This window comes from Cryptomeria japonica, chromosome 3, assembly GCF_030272615.1.
Source record: "Cryptomeria japonica chromosome 3, Sugi_1.0, whole genome shotgun sequence".
NCBI lineage: Eukaryota > Viridiplantae > Streptophyta > Pinopsida > Cupressales > Cupressaceae > Cryptomeria > Cryptomeria japonica.
This window is the reverse complement of record NC_081407.1, coordinates 347,363,351-347,384,658: the sequence shown is the minus strand read 5'-3', so window position 1 is coordinate 347,384,658 and position 21,308 is coordinate 347,363,351. Positions and strand designations below refer to the sequence as shown.

The window sequence follows — 21,308 nt, the reverse complement described above, 5'->3', positions numbered from 1 at the left end:
CTTTACAAACTCTGTTGCTACTACACCTTCTAGAAAGTAGATTGAACCTTCTGTAGATGTCCAAAGCAACAGCAATAATCCTTCTATGATGTTTTCCTCTTCTTATAAAGACACTATGATGTTAGATGGTTGGAGATTAGTAAGGAAGAGAAAAGAGCCCTTTGGGTCTGTTGTGGTTCAAAATGGTAATATGACCTCTCAAAACTATCTCCTCTTACAAATTTTCCCTTCTTTGAGGTCTCTCGATCGCACTTCTATGTCTCCCCCTCCTTCTATGAGGCATGGAGCAAGATCCCTCTTAGCTATTATGAAAGAGAAATCTTTCTAACCAATTTATTGCTCTTGCTAACCGTTTTGATGCTTTGCCAGAAGAAAATCTTTTTAATAATACTCAACAAGGAACTACAATTTTTTTTCATGGAATGTTAGAGAGGTGTCTCTCCTCCATCGCAAATATGGGATTAAGGAGATCACCAATAAGTGGAAACCTGATATCGATTTTCTTCAAGAAGTCAAACTTAATGGTCTCTGTCTTGACTCTTCTCTTTACAATGTATGGAGAGATGCAACTTTTCCCATGCATCTCATAGAGAAGGTTGAGGTGTGGCTGTTATAGGTGTGTTTTCATGGCTCTATAAGTTTTTCATTGATAAAGGGGAGGACCCTTGCACAACTGCTTGGCATTTATCAATGGACAACCTACTGGTTTATGTTCAATTTATGCTCCTAATAATGCAAAAGAGAGGTGTTTATTATGGGATTAGATGGCTATAATCTACCTAATGTGTATTGAGTTGTAAGAGGTGATTTTAATATGGTTGAACACTCCACAGATCCTAGCCAAACTAGTCATTTTAAAAATTTAAATTAAGTTGCAAAGAATTTGACAAATAATTGAGTTGATGTAATACAATTGGGATGATAGATCCAATTCATAACAAATGCTCATGCCATGTCCATAATTGGTATACTTGTTCTAACTATAGATAGGATAGAAAATTTAGCAAGATTGATAGGTTCTATGTTTCTCCCAACCTATAGTTAGCGCAATAGTCCTCTGGCATTTGGGTAGAAGTTGATTATTCTACTAATAATGCAAAAGCGAGGTGTTGATTTTGGATTAGACGGCCAATAATCTGCCTAGAGTGGATTGGGTTGTAAGAGGTGATTTTGATATGGTCCAACGCCTCATAGATCGTAGTTGGAGTACTCACATTGAGCTAAGTTGCGAAGAATTTGATAAATGGTTGAATAACTATAATACTGTTGGGGTGATAGATCCAATTCATAACAAATACTCATGCCATGCCCATATCTGGTATACATGGTCTAATTATAGATTTGGAGATGATAGAAGATATAGCAAGTTCAGTAGGTTCTATGTTTCTCCCAACCTGCAGTTAGAGCAAGAGCCCTCTAGCATTTGGGTAAAAGTTTTGGACCATTTTTCCATCCTTTGCTCTATTTCTAGGTCTAAAGCAAGTTGTTTGGAGTGTCAATTGCCTTATAAGCTTAATACTTCTCACTTAAAAAATCCTTCCCATGCTGCTTTAGTTGGCATTTGGAACTCTATTCCTAAGCTGAAAGAAGGGGATTTTAATAGGGAATGGTAGCACTATGCTAGTTCTCAGTGTGTTGAGTTCTTATGCTCTTTTGGTAAAAGATTGGCTTGGCAAACGGAACATAAGAAAAATCCCTTCAAGGAAAGTTGGAACATAGCAGAAAATTGCTTATTTCCAATCCAAATAATACCAACATTCAAACTTCAATAGTCTTTATTGAGGCTCAACTTTGTAAACTTGACATATACAGGGGTCAAGGAGCTAAAATTTTCACCAAATTACATTGGATTAAGGAGGGTAGTAGAGGTTCCAAGTACATCAAAATTTTAAACTATACGCATAAAAAGGTGTATATTGGAGCAATACAAGATGAAACTGGACACCTTCATATGAAGTCAGTAGAGATAAAATCTATGTTTCAGAATTTCTATGAGAAGCCTTCTAGTGAGAATGCTCATCAGAAAGATACTCAAGTAATTTTGGAATAGATTATTAATTACCACATTCCCATGAAGGTGGATTTTTAGTATAGCTGATTCTTAGACCGAGAGGTTTCTATTGAAGACCTAGAGCATGTAGTGTTTCCAGTGGCTCCTAATAAAAATATTGGGTTTGATGGGGCTTTCTATCAAGTTTTACCAAACAATGTGGCTGCACATTAAGGAAGATTTTTACCTTACATATTTGGAGGCTTTAGAACAAGGCTCTTTAGGGCCTACTATTAATAAAGGAATAATTGAGCTTCTTCCAAAAGGGAAATGAAGACTATCTTTGGATGGCATCCTATTACTCTAATAACACTTATAAAATAATTGCCAAAGCCTTATCTATAAGGATAAAACTAGTGGTAAAAGGGATTGTTAGACTTGGACAAATTGGATTTCTTGGTGGTAGATTTATGCTTGATGAGTTAATTTTGGCTTAGGAAACTAGTGAATGGGCTCAACAATTAGGAAAAATGAATTGTTTGTCAAGATAAATTTCAATAAAGCCTATGATAGAATGTGTTGGAGCTTTATCCTTAATATGCTACAATGGTTGGGTTTTGGACCCAAGATTTGTAAGCATGTTCAAATGCTATTCAAAGATGTCAATGCCTAGTTGGTAATTAATAATTCCTCATCTGATCCTTTCCCTTTACAATGATCGATTAGGCAGGGGGCGTCCTTTAGCTCATATGTTCTCGCTATTGATGCACTTGGATACTTATGACAAAAATACAATCAAATGAATTTGATAAATGGAATTTTTACTCTCAACAATGTGGTTGTGCTTAATTCACATTTTGTTGATGGTAGTTTTCCCTTCCTACAAAACTCTAGAAAGGAAATTAACTATGTTCCACAGAGTTTTGGGGATGGGGATGGGGATGGTAGGGGACGACGAGATGTGTTTCTGGTACAAGGGTACTTTTGGGCCATTTTTTAGGGGATGGTAGGGGACGAGTATAAAAAAAATAGGGGGATTTTTAAGAATATAGAGAAATTTGTTGTTGATAGGTTTGTTTGGATTGGCTCTACAACTTCGACAGTGCAAAGTCCCAAGGTTTACCCCATTGCAAGGGTCGTCGTCGAGGTTGTGGAGGAGGGCATATGACCTCCTCCACCTAGTCAAGCAGCCCATTTTTCTCGTCTTCTCTCTCTACATTTAATGTTAATTCATGTTTGTTTGGTATTGTTTCAGTTCGCACGCAAGGAATTGTTAATGCTCCTATATGGATGGGAATCCGGTTAATGAAGTCATTAATTTGGAGAACCATGTTAATAATATTGATGGTGCCCATTCAAACGGCATCAAATCCTTCAAATCTGCTCTGATTGAAACCCCATTACCCATCCTCGATTCTGTGAAATTTGATGTGAATTTTGTTGCCCTTTCCAAAGGTAATGGCGAGTCAGGAGGAGGTAAAAAGGCTACCCCTACTGGTCTCTAGCCTTAGCATTGTTCCTAATTCCGAAATGGTTAACGCTCTGAATAATGAAAAATCTCGTTTAAAAAGTGTTACTATGTTTCTCGCGGCCGTGGATGTCACTAAGTGCCCGACTAGCAAATTTTAAGATGAATGGTTCACAAATGTTTGTATTAAGAAATTAGGGTTTCATTTTTCTTTTTGTAGAATGATTCAAAAAGGGCTTTTTTTTTCAATGATGCTAAATCCCAAGCGGCAGTGATTGAGAAACAGTTCTGGTACATTGGAAGTTGGTACATTTAGGGCCCTCCAATGGTTGCCTGATGCTGTCTCGGATGAGATATTGGCCTTGTCCTGCCCTAGGTGGATTATGGTTAAGAATCTTCCTCCTTTGTTATGGAATTTTTCCCCCAATTGTTGGAATCCATAGGGAAAGTGCTTAGGGTAGATAATACCCATTCTTTAGTTCCCCATATGGATGCTAGGGTTTTAATTTCAATTAGCTTGGCAAAGATCTTCCCAGGTTTATTGAAATAAATGTCAATGATGAACCCATGGTTTGTCTTGTTGAAACTCTTGGCAAGATTAATGCCTGTTTTCTATGCAGGCATGAGGGCCATATTCGGAGGAATTGCCCTATTATGTCGAAACGTAAGCCTCCTAGTAAAGCTAAGATCATCCTGGATGATGGTCTACCTAAAAAAGCTACTAGAGATCCTACCCCTTCTGATCTTTCTCCACCCGAAGGTAATTCAAATGATGTGCAAGGGCTTGTTTTGGAGTGCCTCAATACTCTGAAGGAGGCGGTGAGGGTTGTGGTTACCACTCCACCTATAGACCTCCCCTCCCTTGACGATTCCTTAAAAATAGGGAATTTCAATGCCAACCCCCCACCACATTCGGCTATCTCTGTTTCGTTATCTCAGTTAAGAGATACCAAGAAAGATGCTTATGATTAGTTTATTCAGAGCAAGGCTCACAAATCTAGAAGGAAGAATGCCCAACAACTAGCTTTGGAGCAGCTTAAAAAGGCCAAGGATTGCATGATGGAGGTTATACATTCTCCTAATGAACCATCTCCTGTTGACCCTGCCTCTGTTCCAATGGAAGATTATTCCCAATCTTTGCTGCTGTTGGTTAGTGTGACTGAAAAAGATGACCGCTCTCTTGTCAAATCCATAGTTAGGGATATGGAAGAAAGGAGGTACTCTAGTATGGTATTGGGTGAGTCGGATAGTTTGTCTATCCCCAATAGGAGAGTTCCCCCCTTAAACTCTCGAACAATTTTAGTATTTTTGAGGAGTCTCAGATTGAAAAGCCTCAAGATGGTGAGATTGGTTGTTGTTTCTCCCCCCTTGGTGATTTGCAGGCTACCCCCTCTATCTAGCATTGTAGTAGCATGGTTCCTTCAAGCAATAGACTTAACTCTAGAGTTGACAAGGATAATGCGTTCTTTGATATTATTATTGCCGATCCTCTTATAGGAAATAAGGCCTCTAATGAGAACCATGTCTTGGCCATAGTACCATATGATAAATCCAGTGTGAGTCTTAGTGTTGACAATTCTGAAACTCATCCATTAGAGTCAGACCTGGAAACTGGGTTATTATCTAGTGAGTCAGCCACTAGAGAGGAGCAACTTTTAGTTTAGGACAAAAGGAATAAAAAAGAAGAATATGAGGTGTTGATTCCTGTTGGAAATGGTTTTTTCACTGAAGTAAGAGGAAGACCTAAAGGTAAGCAGTCTCCTCTGCCTAAGAAGAAGGATAATAACAAAGAGCTTCCTAAATGCTTTGATAGCTTTAAGGCTGCCATGGACATTGTTTAGTAATGTGTCTTATGGATTTGAACTGTATATCTTGGAACATTAGGGGACTAGAATCCTCAGACAGGAAATATGTTGTCAAGAAGTTTTTGAACCAACATAAACATATTGATATCATGCTTCTCTAGGAAGTTAAAGTCACTAAATTCACATTGGATGTGAACATAAGATACATTTGGAAAGATGCACTCCAATTTTCTACCAAACATGACAAAGGAAAAGGGGGAGTTGTCATTCTATTGGGGGGCAAGTGGGGTAATAAGGTTATTGATAAGGGCTGCTCCCCATGTAATAGGGTTGTGTGGATCATGATTAACATCCAAGACATTAAGGTTGGAGTGTGTTCCCTTCACGCCTCTAATGATTATAGAGAAAGGTTTGACTTATAATGGTGTTTATGCACTCTCCCGGACATCCCTTGGTTATTTGGAGGGGACTTCAATATGATTGAGAATTGTGAGGATGAGTTAAGAGGTTTGGAACTAGAGTGGAAGAGCGGGGAGAAACTCTACTGGACTAGGATGAAGGAAAAACTCAAACTCTTTGGTCCTCTTGAAGGAAATAAGAACAGTTATGGATCCATATGGTACACTGGGCACAACTTCCAACAAGGAGAAGGATATATTGTAGACTGGATAGCTTTTATGCGAATAAAGATTTTTTTTCCTTTAAATAGGTGGATGACTGTTCCACAGTTAGAGTGTGTCCATACATCCTATCGGATCACCAACCTATCAAGGCTTAGATTACATTAAATATTAATGTTGGCTTACCTACTAAGAGGGATGATAGCTTTATCCTCAATACTAGCCTTCTAAAGGACCAAGATGTTAGATGTGCTATCTACATGAATAGGCAAATTAACAAATGGGACAGCCATACTCCCTCTGCCATTGACAAATGGAATAAGAATGTTAATAGCTAGAAGATCCTGCTGCAAATGGTGGGAAAGAAAAAAGCTAAAGATGAGAGGAAGGTTGTAAGAGAGTTGGTAGATAACCTTATGGTTCTGGAATCTTTGACCCAAATGAATCCTACCAACCTTGAATTACTACAATTGTTGACACAAACCAAAGATTCGCTAAGAGGCATTCAGAATAAAATGATTCAGGGAATCAAAGTGAGGGCTAGGATCAACTGGTTAGAGCAGGGTGACAAGGGTCCAAGTTCTTCTTTAATATGCCGAGACAACAGGATTTCAAAGAAAGGATAGATAAAATCTGGGAAGAAGGTAGAGAGTTGGTGGACAATAATGACATTAAAGAAGCGTTCCTTCTATACTACCAGAAGTTTTTCTCCTCTGAAGGGAACTCCCCTTCCAGTCAATGTGCAAGAGACAAGTTTAGAGCCCTCATCCCAAGGCCACTAGCCCTGATGGCTTACCTATTGAGTTCTACAAAGATGCTAAGGATTGGATAGGCTTGGACCTACTTTAGGTATATGAGGAAGCATTGAATAGGGGTTCATTGGGAGCTGATATTAATCAAGGGGTGATCAAACTACTCCCCAAAGATGGGGACAAGTCTCGTAAAAAAATGAAGGCCTATTACTTTGTTAAATGTTTCATATAAAATCCTAACAAAGATTATTGTGCTCAGGTTGGTAGATATCTTACCCAACTTTGTAAGTAATATTCAGACTAGTTTCATCAAGGGCAGATACATTCTTGAAAATCTCATCACCAATTGGGAGGCAATGGGCTAAATATACCAACCAAAATGTGGCTATGTTTTTAATTGATTTTGAGAAGGCATATGATCGGATTGGAGTTTCCTCATCATGATGTTGGAATCATTCGGGTTTCCAAAGGAGTTCTGTCAGATGGTTCAGATTTTACTTAATGTTGGTTTTGTTCAGGTTGAGATCAATGGATCTCATACTCAACCTTTCAAGTTGGAAAGGTCCATTAGGCAGGGGTGTCCTCTGGCCCCTGTCCTGTTTGTTATAGCATCTGATGCTATCTTCTATCTTCTTAGAGATTCTTCTCCCTCCCCATGGGTCAAGGGCATCTCTTTGCCCAACAAGGAGGACCTAATCAATACTCAGTTCCTTGATGACATAACTCTATTCCTAGAACTTGAAGAGGCAAACATGGATTCCTTGATGTTGAAACTTAATCTTTTTTTTGTGAAGCTTCTAGGGCCAAGATTTCTTTTGCCAGATCCACCCTACTTGGGTGGGTTGATACCCCCTAGCATGGCTTTGTAAGTACAATTATCAATGGGGGGTCCTTCTAAACAAGTTAGATACTTGGGCATACCCTTTGCAGTCAACCCATGTCTGAAAGAAATGTGGTTGTGGATCAAAGGGAAGATTGAGAACAAATTGACTAGATGGAATAGGCAATACTTGTCCATGGTTAGCAGGATGTAGGTATGCTAGAAGATTATCTCCTCCTATAGTCTTTACTACGCCTTTGTGTGGATGTTCAGCAGTTACCAAATCAATGATATTCAGAAAGTAATCAGGAATATTCTTTGGTCTAATGGTAGAGGCAATAAGAAGTGGCATTCGGTCAAATGGAAATGGTGTTGCCTTAGCAAGAAGATGGGTAGCTTGGGTCTCAAGGATCTTAAGATGTAAGGGATTGCATTAGCTACCAAATGGATCTTTCATGCATTGGAGGGCAATGAGCCATGGAAGGTCCTTATTAGAAATAATATAAGGCTTGCTGTTCCTAAACAGGCCAAGACCTAGAAGTTGCTCCCCTTTAGTGACCTCATTGCTTGTAGTTTCCCTATCTCCCTGGCCGACTCTAATGTCTTCAAGGCAATATGAAAGGCATGGGAGTCTATTAGAAGTCTGATTTCTCATAATAGAATCTTTAGTAATGGTAACACCTTATGCAGTGAGAGGTCCATCTGGTGGAATTTATCCCACAAAGGTAGGCCCCTTCCCTTATTCAGCGATGTTCTACTAAAAGTTGAAATATTAATGGTATTTGCTGTTTTAATAATATTATTATTAATGGTCAACTAATTTCTTGGAATGTTCTCAGTCAGAAGTATCACTTACCTTCCTCCAACTGGAGAACCTATTCTATCTGTAGGCAAGCCTGTATGAACCTACAACTACCCAAGCAATGTTCTGTGGTGGAAGACAGATTCAAATCATTCACATGGGTGGATGGTGCTCTGCTAATGAACACCAAAGAAAAAGTGGTTTATGATGCTCTATGCTACAATGTTGATTTGATTGCTCATATTAATGCTGTGTGGAATCTGAACTGCAGTAATGATAATTGGCATAAAGTGTTTTCCTTCCTATGGGGCAGTAATATCACGCTCAAAAAGCAAGGGTTTAAATGGTTGTTTAATCTTCATATGTTACCTATTAAAAGTAAACAACAGGTTAATGATGTATGTAGTATTTGCAGATTTACCGAATCTACTATGCATGTCTTTTTTGACTGTGCTGTGGCTAAAGAAATCTGGAACATCTTTGGGATCAACTTTTCTGATAAATTTTCTTATTATGATATTGTTTTCGGTTTCATTAATGACATTAAAAAGGATAGTAATCTGTTTTGGTCTCTTTTATCATGTGAGATACTTTGGGTTATGTGGTCCATTAGGAATGAGGAGAAATTTCAAGCTAAGGGTAGGCTGCTTATTGAGTCTTTAAGAAGGCTCATTGTTTACAATGTTGAATTGCAGGTCACCATTGTTATGAGGCCTGCAAAGAAGTTTGAGAGATTCATTGAGGATGGCACAACCAGAATATATCTCTCAGAGCTGTCTCACGGGTACACATGGTCCAAGTTTAAAGTAGAGAGATATTCATTTGTCAGTGCTTTGGAGGCCTTAATGAATGAGATCAATGAAGGCAAGTGGGTGGAGAGACAGTATTAGGCTCAACAGTTAGCTGCAGTGGGGGCGGTGAACTGGAACAAAAGCATCATTTGGATGGAAGGGATGGAAGGTCCCCTAGGGTGGACATCATGGGTTGAAAACTAATACATGAGTCAGTTTCTTAGTTACATGATGTTTATGTTTATATCAGTTTTTTGTATAGAAACCATATGGATGTATAGATACAGTATTCATTTTGTATATGGTTCTCAATGTATGGGCACAGAGTTCATATGTAAGTGGCCCTTCTTGTACATGTGTCGATGTATAGGGCCCTTTTTGTCTTTGGGTTGCTGTCTATGGTTGTTTGTACTGAGGTATAGGACTTATTGTATGTTAGTCTGTTAGTCAGATAGCTTATATTCTGTCTTCTTAACATGGAGTACCTGATACTGATTTGATAAAAGTGATGTTGTAAGTTTGTAACTGTTATCTCCTTATTTTAATATATATAAAAAAAAGAATATAGAGAAATTTCAAATATGCATATCATAACAATCATAAAGAATTCATCATTGACATTAATACATAGCATTAGGCTTGAATTGAGATTTCACATGAGAATTGACAAACATTTTACCAAAATTTAAATGCTTTATTTCATCATTGTCAATAAACACATGTCATAAACATCCATAATAGACATAGATATTAAACATCCATAATTATGAAATGACATAAATTGTAAACAAAAAACATAGAAGTCCATAATCAGCTGTCCATAATAATGTCAAGGGTAGAACTAAGAAAATATATGGCTGTTCATAATCAGCACATGGTAGGTCTAAGTCTAAGAGTCTAAATCAAGATCAGAGTTTGAGTCTCTATCTGAGTCACTGTCACTATGAGGGGCTGCCTCAACCAATGGAACCCCAACCAATCTTGGATGTGTCTCCTCCTCCTCAACCTGCTAGCATCTTTGGGATTGACATCCCAAAGGCTGGAGTTTGACGATACTCAGGAGTTTGGTGATCATGTAGCCGCAATGCATTGTGAGAAGCGCTGAGCTTATTTTTGTGCTTTCATCTAAGGCCAAAATGGTAAGGCAGGTTTGATAGGAAACATCCCCTCTCATGATAGGAAACGCCTCCGCTGCAGGAAACAGACAGGAAATGGGTAGGGTATAGGAAGAAAACGTCCCTGCGTCCCTGTTTTGTCCCCGGTATGGGCACAGGGGTGCCAAGGTTGGGGATGCATCCCTATGGAACATAGGAAATTAATAATGTTTTGGAGGTCTTAAACTTACATTTCTCAATTTTTGGATCAAAGTTAGTACATCATAAGACTAATTTTTTTATGGTTCAGTCTGATCTAATGCCATATTGGATTCCTATAGAATGGAAAGTTGGAAATCAAACATGTGCAGACCACTTGTTACTTGGGTATACCTTTTGGTTTAGGAGTCACTCTTTCACATGTGGAATTGAGTCATCACTATATTAAAGAACAAACTTTGGACTTGGGGGAACAAATTTTGTCACTTGCAGGAAGATTTAACTTGTGAATCAGATATTCCTTGCTTTTCATGTTTATTACCCTTCTTGCTAAATGTCTTCTAAGAAGATTTATGAGGATTTAAATAAACTTATTCGCCAATTTTGTGGTCAAATTGGGAAGAAAAAGTCGATTATATATCTTCTTCATAGCTGCATTGTATTCAACCAAAGGCTAAAGGTGGTTTGGGTCTCTTGGACCTCAAGACTCAAGAGATATGCTTAACAACCAAATGGATGGTTAGAGTTGTTTCAAGAGGAGAGCCGCAAGAAAAAATATTTCATAACTGCATTAATGTCTCTATTGTCAAAAGAAAATGGTAGGCTATTGGATGGATAGATAAAGTCCTTCCTCCATTCTTTCATATAAAACCTTCATTTCCTCTTCAATCCATCTAGAAGGCTTGGCAACATGTTTGTAAATTCTTAAGCTGAAAAGACGCTTCCCTACAACATGGGTTCAGCTTCGAACATTCTTCTATTTGGTGGAATAGGCTAGTGCAGTATCACAATCATCCTCTTGTTGTTGCTTTTCCTAGGCATGCTTATAATTTTTGAAAGCAAGGGGTTTAATAGTTGAGTATGCTTTTAGATTAACAAGTTTATAGGATTTCTAATTTTTTTGAAATCATTGGTGCAGTGTACCTTATGAAAATTTGCATTCCTTTACAATGTAATTTTACCAAAGACTGTCTATGGCTATCTAAATATCAATTTTGTAGATTTCCTTTAAAAAAGATCTATTTAAACGTCCTTCCCAATTGGTCGCTTAATCCTAGATTGAATTAGAAATGGAGATGTAAGCTCCATGAAAGAACATGGAGGAGATTGAGTTGGAAAATATGGAGGTCGAAAGCAAAGGTTAATTCCCAGATTTTAACTTAGAAAATCTTATATTATGAATTGCCAGTTGGGGATATATTGAAATATTTGGTGGTCCTACCAGTCAAGTGCCCTTTTTGTTAGGCATAATAAAAGATTAAAACATGTTTTCTAGGATTGTTCTGGCAAAAAAAATGGAATGTTGTTTTCAATCATTTTGCTGTCTTACTTGATCATTCCTTGAGTTGGAAAGAGGCTATTTCAGGTGTTGGTGATACTTCATAATGTTGTGGCTGATTCTGTTAGACAATTTATTTTGCTTGATAGATGGAAAACCAAGTGCTTGACAGTGTTTCCAAACCAGTCCATTCACCAGGAGACAAAAATGCTTAAGTTGTATACTGGTATCTTGTTTCAAATTGTCTCTCCTTGTTTTCAGCTGCAGGGGGTCATCAAAGAACCTACCAACATCAGAAATTTCAGATTCTTGAGAGACACAAACATGAGATGATTTGTTCCAGGCAGTTACGAAGTTTGTTCAAATTCAGATTGCAATGTTCCTTGTGCTTATTGGTTCCTCCTGTGGACTTGTGACTGGTTATATTCTTGTTTTTGTCCTGTGAAAGTTCAGTTCTTTGGGGTCTTGTTTTGCTCTTTTGACATCTGATTATTATTTTATTCTTGGCAGTCTATTGAGTTCTCTCTTTCTTTGTAATATTTTTTGGCATTGATTCAATTATAAAAAAAATGAAAAGTATAAATATAAGCTAAATGATGGGACCTTACCTTGTACTGAAAAAATGATCATGTACAAGTACTGCTGTTGTCATCCTTTTGTACCTGAACTTTGACATGTATTGGATCATTGATATCTTTGAGCTTTAACCCAAACACAAGACCATAAATATAAAAAATGCAGTTATGACTACATAAATGATAATAATAAAAAAAAACTAAAGCTTAAGCTAGCCAATGATGAGAAGGAAAATTAATTGAGTAATAGCTAAGTTGCCGATGGTGGTCTTGACAATGATCCATATGAATCCAATTACTAATTGTATCATTTTACTAATGAAGTTTCAGGTACTGCAAATATGTATTTTTTTATTATTATACAATTTTGTACAGAAATACCCAGCACCTCAAAAATATTTGCCATACCAGCTTACCATGTGTTTTACCTGTACCAGTAACCTAGACTATTTACTGTGAAAATAAATCACTTCCTAAACTCAAATAAGGTGACCTGCTGTGCTAAAACAATCGGGGCTTTCATACCAGAGCCTTAGCTTCAAATTCCAAGAAATGTGTTAAGCATTGAAATTGGTTGAAATAAACACATCACTGATGAATGAAGCCAAGTGCAAGTCCTAAGTTGTTTGGCAAAAGAAATACCCTTGAAGGTTACCCCAAGAAAAAGAAAAAAGTCATAAGGAATTTTAAAGATTAATTGCTTTTAGCAAGCCTTTGTTCAAATTCATCTCATTTGAGGTAGCATGACAACATGCTGAGTCTGTTGCTGGTACAACATGTATTAGTAGTGAGGAAAAAGATCTTACGTTCACGGTGGTCTTTCGTTGTGGCAAGTTCAAGCCCAGATACTGCAGAGAAAACTGCATCCATTCCATTGTACTAACATGTTTCAGCAAAGTTTCTTTTAAATAAGAAAATTATATTTACTACATTAAAATCAAACAACAGTCCAATTGTTTGTAAAAAGTTGGTTACCCAAATACATAAAGTATCTGAGACAATACAGACCTGAAAGTGCTGGGGTTAGTATGCCATCTCCAATTATCATGCAAGTACCAAGGAGAACCATCATCAGCAATGCGGTGTGCAAATTTTTGTGCTTTTCAAGAATCCTTTTTACCCTTGATGAATTCTTTGTCTCAAGAGGATATTCCAATTTGTATGTGGAGACTTCCTCATCAACAATCTGACGGTTTGGCAAAAGACTAACATTTGCATGTCTGCACAATAAAGTATATAGGGCAAAAGTCCCACCTACATCATCATTTAAAAATTAGAGGGATTGTTAGAGTGAAAATTCATTTGCCTGACATAACATAGGAAAAGTTTATAGGGTAATCTAATATGCAAAAGAGAATTCTTTTGAGCATGAATAATTCATATTGAAGTTAATTAGTGTTAGGCATGTAAGATGGTACCTTCACCATTGTCATCAGCTCTTAGAACTATAAAGACATACTTGAACAATGGGACCAAAGTCAAGGTCCAAAAGACAAAGGACAAAACACCAAAAATCTCTTCATTGGACTGTGAGTGTTGAATATCTTCTGCAAAAGTGCTCTTGTAAACATATAGAGGAGAGATACTCAAATCACCATAGACAACACCAAGGCTTTGATAAGCTAGGAACAAAACTGTCTTCCAAGATTGCTTCTGCAGTACACCGATGAATGAAAATATGGAGTTGTTAGTATTGACCTTCCCAATATGAAAAGGTTGTAATTCACCCTTCATAGCCTCATATGAACAAGATAAAGCTGCAGCCATATCTCATGTCTTGAATCGACTCAAATAATTTCCCTTGTAGAATGAGAATAAGAGTTCCTGCTTCTAAGTTTATAGATAATGAAAAAAAACATCTTATCATCCTACCAAGCCATAATATTCATAGGACCGTTATGTAACAAGGCCATAACCTATACTTAATAGTAATACAGATTTGCAGCAATTCCAACTCAACAAACATACCACAATGAGGTTGTCTACCAAAACCTGGACAGGATAACAGAATCATGTTTTGCTGATTGCAGACCACAATTAATGCATGTGCAATCTACTTAATAGCTAGATACCTAGAAAATTGCAACTTTACTATATGCTACTGCTTTTCCTCCAATTTATTTATTTTGGCAGAATAATACCTTGAAAAGGTGTACTTGGGTACTAAAGTGCAACCTTGCTAAACTTGAACAGAACACAATATACCTAAGCTCCTAGACATTAGCTATAATATACAAGGAAAAATCCCAAGACTCAACAAGTTTAAACCATGGGGAACATGAATACTCACAGCAGCATACAGATCTAATGCATCCATCGAAATAGGAGCACTGCCACTAAAAAAGTTGAAATAAATTTAACCATTGTTCTTCAAGTCAATGATTATGGATTTTTTAGTACGGAAGGACCATAAGCATTACAAGAAATGGGTCCTTTTTCCTTATGATTCTGCTAGTTATACAAAATACTTAAAAAGTTCACTGCACTTCTTGAAGACAAGGCTAATTTGGTGCAAGGACATGAGAGCTAGTGGCATTGCATCAGCATGAAATAGGCATGTTCTGATGTTATGTGGGCTGCAATGCAGTTATGCGAGAGCAAAAAACCATGCATATGATTTTACATTGTCCTTTATGATCCAAAAAGACAGCACTACATTTATCACCACCTACTGGCAAGGATATTAGATCTTAGAAAGTTTATATCAGAATTGTTTCCATCTGAATCACCTACAATCCCTATAATAGTCCCATCCTAACCAAACAAAATTGTTGTTACTTCTTGTATAAAGTTGCATCCGCTGCTTGCAGCCAAAACCATGCCCCATAGCTCTAACTAACATGGTGGAATTTGAATTGGACTGTAACCAACCAATCTTGACTTGCAGACTAATTAACACACAAGCATCCTTTACCAAATTATAATGTGGATTTCAGTCCACTTCAAATTATGTGGTTTCAGTTCAATTCAAATTCCACCATTTCACCAGGGTATATTATGTGGAAGACTCAGAGTACAATATTCCCTTGCCCAAAGAAGATGAAAAGTCTAACATGAAATGGGCATGAAAGGAAACGAGGCGATATGTCAACTGACCTTATCAGTGTCTTTGTGAAGATGGACTTCACCGGCAGGATTCATGTTACCAAAGGACAGAGCTCAATACAGAAAAATGGTTATGTATATTTATACTGCAAAGAGAAGCTTGGAGCCATTAAAGCTAAAAAATCAAAATGAGAATAAGTTTATGCAATAAAAAATGTTGGGCAATCAACGTATTTCATGTGCTGCACTTGCACTGGCCTTTAGTTATCTCGCTGGCTAACCAGCACAAGTAAATTGTATGAGCATTTGCCGTACGTAGAAAGTTTTAGTTTTTGGTAGGGTAGTTAGGAAATGTGTTTAATTTTCTTAATTATAGTTTTTTCCATTCGGGGATTACAGAGAAATCTTGTATGATGGCTTTGTTCGGATGAATGGGGAAAAATGCTTCAACAGCCGGCACACTGGCGGTTTGCCGACTTACCTTATTTATCCCATTGTGAATATACCCAAACGAGTTTAAGTTTTGTTTGGCTGCCGGCAAAGAATCAATGGCAAATTAGGAATTGGGCGAGGGAAATTAGTGTTTCTAGTGTGATTATTTCGAGGAAACATGTTTATTGTTTATATAAATAAAATAAAATGAAAGAGTTGTTTCAAAGGTATCATGCGAATATGCCCTTTATATATGGTAATCAGTGTACATATAACTTAAAAATTAAAAAATAGGATTTTTATCTTTAGAGAATATTTTATTCATATATTATGTATTTTTTAATATAGTTTCAAATAAAAAATTATCAAATCATATATGTAGTCGTCATACAAAAAGAGGGTGTTTTAAAATAAAAATAAAATAAAGAGATTATTGAAGTAATGAATGATTGTTTGTCAAACATGAAATTAAGATTTGTAGACAAATTTAAAGTAGTTTATTAAATAAAATAATAAAATAATGTTAGAGTAGTCAAGATTTGCTTGTAAAAAACATTCCACAAATGAACAATGTGCAAAATGAAAGATAGCATATGCATGTATTAGGTGTTTTAGTGAGGACACGTGTTTTGATGCTACAAGGTGAGAAAAAAGTATGAAAAGCCTAAGTAATCTTAAGCTCATTATGAATAGGTCAATGCTATTAGCTAACTAGTTCAATATTGACTCTATTTACATTGACACCCCCATTTAAGTTCAACTTAAGAAATAATGTATGGAAAGATGGCGAGTCCCAACTACTAGGCCATGTTAGGTACTTGTGTGCATTTTTTTTATAAAGCGGAGAAAAGGAGGAAACCCAATGGGAACAAAACTCCTCTTCAAAAGAGAAATAATAACATTAAAAATGTACAAATTAAGAAGATAAAGATAGGAGAACTTATGATGAACTTCCAAGGACTACCTTTAACACAATGTAAAATAGATGTTTGTTTGATAGGAGAGGAAAGAGAGAAAGTCTATGTGATCCCCCCAGAAAGAGAGAAAAAAAGAACTCCATGTGAGGAAATGCTTCCTTCAAAAACTAAGATGAGAAGACAAATCATGCAACCTCCCCTTAGAATAATGCTTGTAGTGTTGGTAGATGCTTGACACTTGATGTTGAAGATGATTCATGATTGTCAAACAAGATTTTCCCCCTTGGGAAAAAAAATACTACAAAATTTGTGCGAGATGACTTCCAATTCCATATGGGAATAAGAAAGAAGTAAGATGAAGGTATCTAAATGTTGCACATTATCCAAAGACTAAGATGATGCCCATGATGTCTTTGAAAGATGCTCAAAGATTTCAAATCCAATAATAACAATAAGATGAACCACGTATCATAATTTTTTTAGGAATAGGAATCATGGATGTATGATGATAACTAGACCAATGTGAATCTAATATTGTTGTAGATGATGATTGACTTGGATATGTCGACTCATGAATATATGCACATTCTATCATGATAGAAGCAAATGTAGGCAAGGAAAGAGCAAGATCCAAAAATGGTAATGGTTTTATTAAAGATGACATCAAAGACAACATAAATATCCTCAACAGTGTTCCAAACTTGTAATGTGGGATTACAAATAAAAAGACATGTCTAGTAGCAATGTGATTGTTGTGTCATAAATTGTATACCTTAACAATTTCACACTCTATTTAGCACCTACTTTAGTGTTGTTTTCCCTAGATAATGTCGAGCCCGTTTGTGCTCTATGCTACCCTATAACTTTGTTGTTAATCCTACAACTTAATCATTGTCAAATGCAAAATCCAAGACTAGGTCCTATGTTTAGTGCCCCAACACTCTACTTTCCCTTTTGAAGGCCCCCTTTTTAGTGAACCAGGGCACCTAGTGCCCTAGTCCCTCCAAAAGGGGGCCCAAATTTTAAATATTTGAGTGTTGACCTTTGTCATTCATGATGCAATCTTGATATTTGCATTTGATCGTTATTAGTCGACCTACATTTAAAATAACCTTGTGATCTCTATATAAAAAAACATTGTTTATGATTCGTAAGGTTAAGAAGCTAAACATCATCCTAACTAAACACAATCTAGAGCAATCAAATTACAGAGCAACAAACTACAAGAATTCTATATCAAGTGTGGATTCATGTTTGTCATTTATTGTTATAATGTCATTGTATAAATACTTGTAGATTTTCCAAAAGAGCATTACATCACCATATTTATGTGAAGCTCCATATCTAAGGTAATCTTGTCATTTCAAAAGTTGTCATTTACTTAGCCTTTATCTTTGCAAAGATACGCACTCTATCACTCATCATAGTTGTTGTGGAGGTGGGAACACTAACATAGGGTTTGATTGGGCAAGCCCCTATACAACACAACACTTTTCTTTCATTCTTTGTGTGTGTAACTTCAGATCTAATTGCAAGACATGTACAAATGAGTGAAGCAAATAGTGATAGACATTCTCAGATTTCAAATGGATGAAATGCCTTAGACTAGGGCGCCCAACACCCCTGTCCTACTACTTTGAGCTATATTTTTGGAAGACAGAAGTGTAGAGCTTCTTGATTGCATTTATTATTGTCTTTCAAAGTCTCAAACACCTTGAAAATAGGGCTCCCAACATGCCTATCCTACACAATTAAGCTTCAAATTTTAGATCTAGGTTCCTCTCTATATAGTCTTTTCATATTTGTACCTTTCTTTTGCATTTATGTTGTATATTTTTTCTATTTTCTCACTCTTTCTTAATTTAGCCTTCTTTAACCTAGTTCATCAATCACACACACAATCAATTCCAATCACATGCAATAGTTAGAAGTGTGACTTAGGATAAAGTGGCTCTTCCTTTTGGACAACAAGCCAAGCCCACTGACACCTCTAATGTTGTGGGAAAATCAACTACTCCTAGGTTAATGCACATGTTAGTCTAGGATCAATTTTCTACAAATTTCTTCTTCTTTAATATCGTCACATAATGACCATACTGCTAGTGAGTGTAGAGCCTTTAAGAGAGAGGTTAGAAAAATCCTTAGAAAAAGTACCATTCATATGACAAGTGACATTGGGTTTCTTTTTTGTTTGATCTTTCACATAATTGAATAATACTTCGTTTATATGTTGCTCTTCACTATGGGTCATTAGTAGCTCAACTTTTGAGGACTCACTGTCATTCATGGTGGTACAATTTTACATACAATCATACTTGGGTAGCAACATAATAGTCTATGGTGTAGTTACTCTTGCCTAAGCATTGCGGGGCAGGAGTAATTGATATATTAGAAGCATGCATCATTTGTCAAAGATCACCTCTTCTTTCTTTTTCAAGGAGATGAATATCCTTGATAAGGATGCCTTTCCCCTTGTTGGAGATGTATATTTCATAAGGATATATTCCTTGCATAGAAGTGTATATCCTTCATGAGGATCTCTGATGCAAGAGCATCCCCAGTTCATAGTAATCTTGCATCAACCCAAAACATTTTCTTCTTGTTTGCAGTTTCTGTTTTTCTTTCTGTGTGTCCCGGTTTTTGCTCACTAGATCCTATGGAGTTGGATTCTACTTGAAGACTTGATCATCTTTCTTATTTCCAGACCACGTGCATTTGGATCATTTTTCGACAAGATATCGCTATTGGTTTCCGTGACAGTTTCCTGTTACCGGTTGACAGTTCTTACTATCGGTTGCCTAGACCTATTTTGGTGATCTACTGGAACCACTTATGAAGATTTCAGAGCCTTGGGCATTGATTTCAATATTCCTTGGTGTGTGGCCGACCTTTTCTTGTGATCTACGTTTCATCCTTTGGATTTTCCGAAGGAATCTCTTGGCGGAGGTTGACCTTGTTAATTTTACATGCTAGGTTTGGTTCTTCGGAGTTTGATCCCTTTTGGGCTGACTGGATCCTTTGGATCGATATATATATATATATATATATATATATATATATATAAAATTGTAATTGCGCATTATAATGGAATCAATCAAAGAATCAAGTAGCAAGATTGTGCATAGAAGATAGATCTTAAGATTAAAGGTCCCAATTGTGACCTATTTTGTATGTTCTACCAGGCCTGTGAGCCGGGTATGCTGTAATCCGGTTGCTACCGGTTGGTTGTAATCAATTTTCATGAAATAAAACAATCTGTTTTGCATTGCCTCCATCACATCTTTGTGTTTTTGTTGTGTTTACTCTTGCCGACCGGTCCGGATTAATCTCTTTGAGGTCCCTCCTCACCGGTGACTTCTTCAAGTGGTATCAGAGCGAAGTTTCATTCCGGAGGTTGCGTATCCTAAAATTTTTGTTGTAGGGTGGCGGATTGCGGATTCGACCTATAGCTGCATAGGACTAGCGTGAACGATGGCACAAAGATGGGCTAGGAATGGTGGAGCGCGTGGGAATGCAGACCCTACTGTGATTGAATGTTGCGAGGTATAGCAGCCTGATTGGAAGCCATGGAGACAAACCAGAGAAGAGGCTGACATATTGAAGATGTAAGTGAAGATGAAGGAGAAGAAGCCTCGACAGAACAAGCAAACCCACCGGTGGTTGATCCAGATGAGGAAAGGTTTTTGAGGGTTTTGAGTAGGGCGAACAATAAACCTCATTTTACCCCACCAAAATATGATGGGAAGTTGGATTTGGATGAACTGATGAATTGGATCTCAAAGATGGAGAAGTATTTTGATTTTGAAAGCACTGTAGAAGAGAGGAAGGTGAAATATGTGTGTACCCAGTTGAAAGGTCATGCATCTCTTTGGGGGAGCATTTGCAAGTTGATAGACAGAGAAGAGGTAAAGAGAAGATTAAGACATGAGATTAGATGATTGCTAAGTTGAAATCGAAGTTTATGCCAGCTGATTATCAAGTGAATCTATTCCGGAAGTTGCAGAATTTGAGATAGAAGGAATCTAGTGTGAAGGAATACACCAAAGCATTTTACAAGTTGAACATCAGATCCGAACATGTTGATGATGAAGTTGAACAAGTTGCAAGATATTTGAATGGATTGCAGATGTCTATACAAGATGAACTGAGTTTGATCAAATTCGAGAGTGTTGAAGAGGCTTACAAGTATGCCCTAAAGGCAAAAGAGAAGTTAAACAAAAGACATGAGCAGAGACAGAGAGATAGAGGTGGAAGGTTTACCAAAGGAAGATTTCAAGGAGGAAGAGGAACCAATACAGATCAGAACAAGGACAAGGAAGTGACAAAGAAGGTAATTCATACCGGAAGGATGATAGAAATTTCTACCGGAGGAGAGAACCAGATGGTTACTGGAGTGAGAATTTTGGAAGACAAGACCAGAGAACATTTAGAGGAACTTGATATAAGTGTGGAGGAGAAGGGCATCACGAATTCAAGTGTAAGAAGACAAAGAATACTAGAAGAGAAGCAGTGGTGGAAGAAAACCCCACTAGATAAGATAACAAACTAGAAGATGGAGAACTATTGGTGATGAGGAGAGCTTTGTGTCATACCGGAGGAGATGAAGAGCCCTTGCAGAGGAAGAATTTGTTCAAGACTAGATGTAAGGTATTCGGTAAGTGTTGTAAAGTTGTTGTTGATAGTGGTAGTTCGGATAATC

General features: G+C 37.1%; 1 protein-coding gene across 1 annotated transcript in view; it reads right to left on the bottom strand.

The window, feature by feature from the left end:
- Positions 1–14,062, bottom strand: part of LOC131034808 (probable potassium transporter 9) — a 32,308-nt gene extending 18,246 nt beyond the window's left edge. Inside the window, exons 1-3 of the mRNA XM_057966408.2 lie at positions 13,634–14,062; positions 13,224–13,469; positions 13,022–13,075 (exon numbers count right to left, since the gene is read on the bottom strand). Coding sequence (XP_057822391.2) covers positions 13,022–13,075; positions 13,224–13,469; positions 13,634–13,982 — 649 coding nt within the window. The 5' untranslated portion in view covers positions 13,983–14,062. The remainder of the gene's footprint in view (positions 1–13,021; positions 13,076–13,223; positions 13,470–13,633) is intronic.
- Between the last annotated feature and the right edge of the window lie 7,246 nt (positions 14,063–21,308).